We start from the raw sequence: 1,835 nt of genomic DNA, 5'->3' as shown, positions 1-1,835 counted from the left end.
TAACGAGTCGAGTTAACGAGTCCAGAGACGTTAACGAGTCGAGTTAACGAGTCCAGAGACGTTAACGAGTCGAGTTAACGAGTCCAGAGACGTTAATGAGTCCAGAGACGTTAACGAGTCGAGTTAACGAGTCCAGAGCCGTTAACGAGTCGAGCTAACGAGTCCAGAGCCGTTAACGAGTCGAGTTAACGAGTCCAGAGCCGTTAACGAGTCGAGCTAACAAGTCCAGAGAAGCTGTGATTTTTAACAAGTCCAGACATGGGCAGAGGGGAGGAACCCCCAGTGGAATGAGAAACATTCCTCATCCTTCAAAATAAAAGCTCTCAGGAGAAACTGTGACTAGCGGCATAAGGTGTGGCCACGCCCATCTGTGATGTCATAGTAGAAAAGTCTGCAGTGGTCAAAGCCCAACTGGATTCAGGTAACGCTTCCTCAGTTTACCTCCACCAGGGGGCGCTACCTACACAAAGGATCTACAGACAGGTGAGTCTGTCCACCTGAGGTCCAAAGTCGCGGCCGGTTCCGGCGGCTCACACGGAGGATTCACGGGCCGTTTTAGATCCGAGCGCGCCGGCCCGGCTGAGGAAGGGGAAGGCGGTTCCGAGGCAGCCGGAGGCGACGGTCAGACCCAGGCTGGCCCAGGCGCAGCAGATGGACCAGCCGTAGCCGTGGTCCACGTCGGATGGGAGGCCGTAGATGAAGGGCGGGTTCCTGGAGAGGTCGTAGGTCACGCTGGCTGCATATGTGCACAGAGAAATGGTGCAGAAGATCCCTGAAGACAGAAGCAACGCTGTGTCAGAACACTCAAAGGATCCTGGGTTCTGAAAGCAGAACATGGACCAGTAGAACCTCAGTGGGTCAGAACCTCAGGACTTTCAGCAAATCAAACGGAACCGGGACCCAAACAGGAAGTTCTTCCTCCTGACTGGAATCACAAATGCTGCTTAGCCGCCGTCTGGTTCTGAACAGATCACTCTTTAATGGACCGTGTATAATCATATCTGCGGTTCTGTGTCTGGGTCGACCCGGTCCAGTGACATTCAGTGTGTGCTGCAGTGCCTGGCTGCCCCAGCAGGGGGCGGCCCCCTACCTGCCATGAGGAAGAGCAGGCCAGAGACGTGCTGAGTCAGACTCTCCTCCCAGAAGAAGCCGACCGACGCCACGATGCTGCCGCACAGCAGGACGGCGGCCGCCATGCCCAGGAAGCCCGCCGTGATGCGGCGCAGATCTGAGGACACACGCATAACACACGTATGACCCTATATATATAACACACACAGCAGTGAGCATCTGGACCGGGCCTGTAAAACTACATGAGCAGGCAGGAAGTCCTCCCGGTCCCGGTTCTGGTTCTGGAAAACATCTTTTCTTCAGTTTCTAATGTGTCTAATGAGGCTCAGAGACCAATAAACTGTTGCCATGGTAACTGGCTCCTGCTCGCCCCCCCTTTGTTACATAACCACCCCAGCATGTTTCCATGGCAACTGGCGACACACAGTAAGGAGGGACTAAGGAGATCTAGTGCAGCCAATGGGAGGCTGACTCTGAGTGATGTCACTCAGGTGAAGGTTAGCCTGCAGGTAACCTTCACATTGTGTGTGTGTGTGTGTGTGTGTGTGTGTGCATGTGTGTGTATGTATGTGTATTTGTGTATGTGTGTGTGTGTATGTGTGTGTGTGTGTGTGTGTGTGTATGTATGTGTGTGTGTGTGCATGCGTGTGTATGTGTGTGTATTTGTGGTGTGTGTGTGTGTGTATGTGTATGTATTTGTGTGTGTATTTGTGTATGTGTGTGTGTGTGTGTGTGTGTATGTGTATGTGTGTGCGTGTGTGTGT

The 1,835-nt window shown here is 53.0% G+C and overlaps 1 protein-coding gene across 1 annotated transcript in view; it reads right to left on the bottom strand.

Moving 5' to 3' along the window:
* Positions 1 to 6: 6 nt before the first annotated feature.
* The window catches only part of tmem178a (transmembrane protein 178a), a 9,652-nt gene continuing 7,823 nt past the window's right edge, over positions 7 to 1,835 (bottom strand). The window contains exons 3-4 of the mRNA XM_008420791.2: positions 1,091 to 1,228; positions 7 to 772 (exon numbers count right to left, since the gene is read on the bottom strand). Of these exons, the coding sequence (XP_008419013.1) occupies positions 531 to 772; positions 1,091 to 1,228 (380 nt within the window). The 3' untranslated portion in view covers positions 7 to 530. The remainder of the gene's footprint in view (positions 773 to 1,090; positions 1,229 to 1,835) is intronic.

The sequence above is a fragment of the Poecilia reticulata genome, linkage group LG1 (assembly GCF_000633615.1).
Source record: "Poecilia reticulata strain Guanapo linkage group LG1, Guppy_female_1.0+MT, whole genome shotgun sequence".
Taxonomy (NCBI): Eukaryota; Metazoa; Chordata; class Actinopteri; order Cyprinodontiformes; family Poeciliidae; genus Poecilia; species Poecilia reticulata.
The sequence above is the reverse complement of the archived record's forward strand: the minus strand, read 5'-3'. Positions and strand labels throughout refer to the sequence as shown.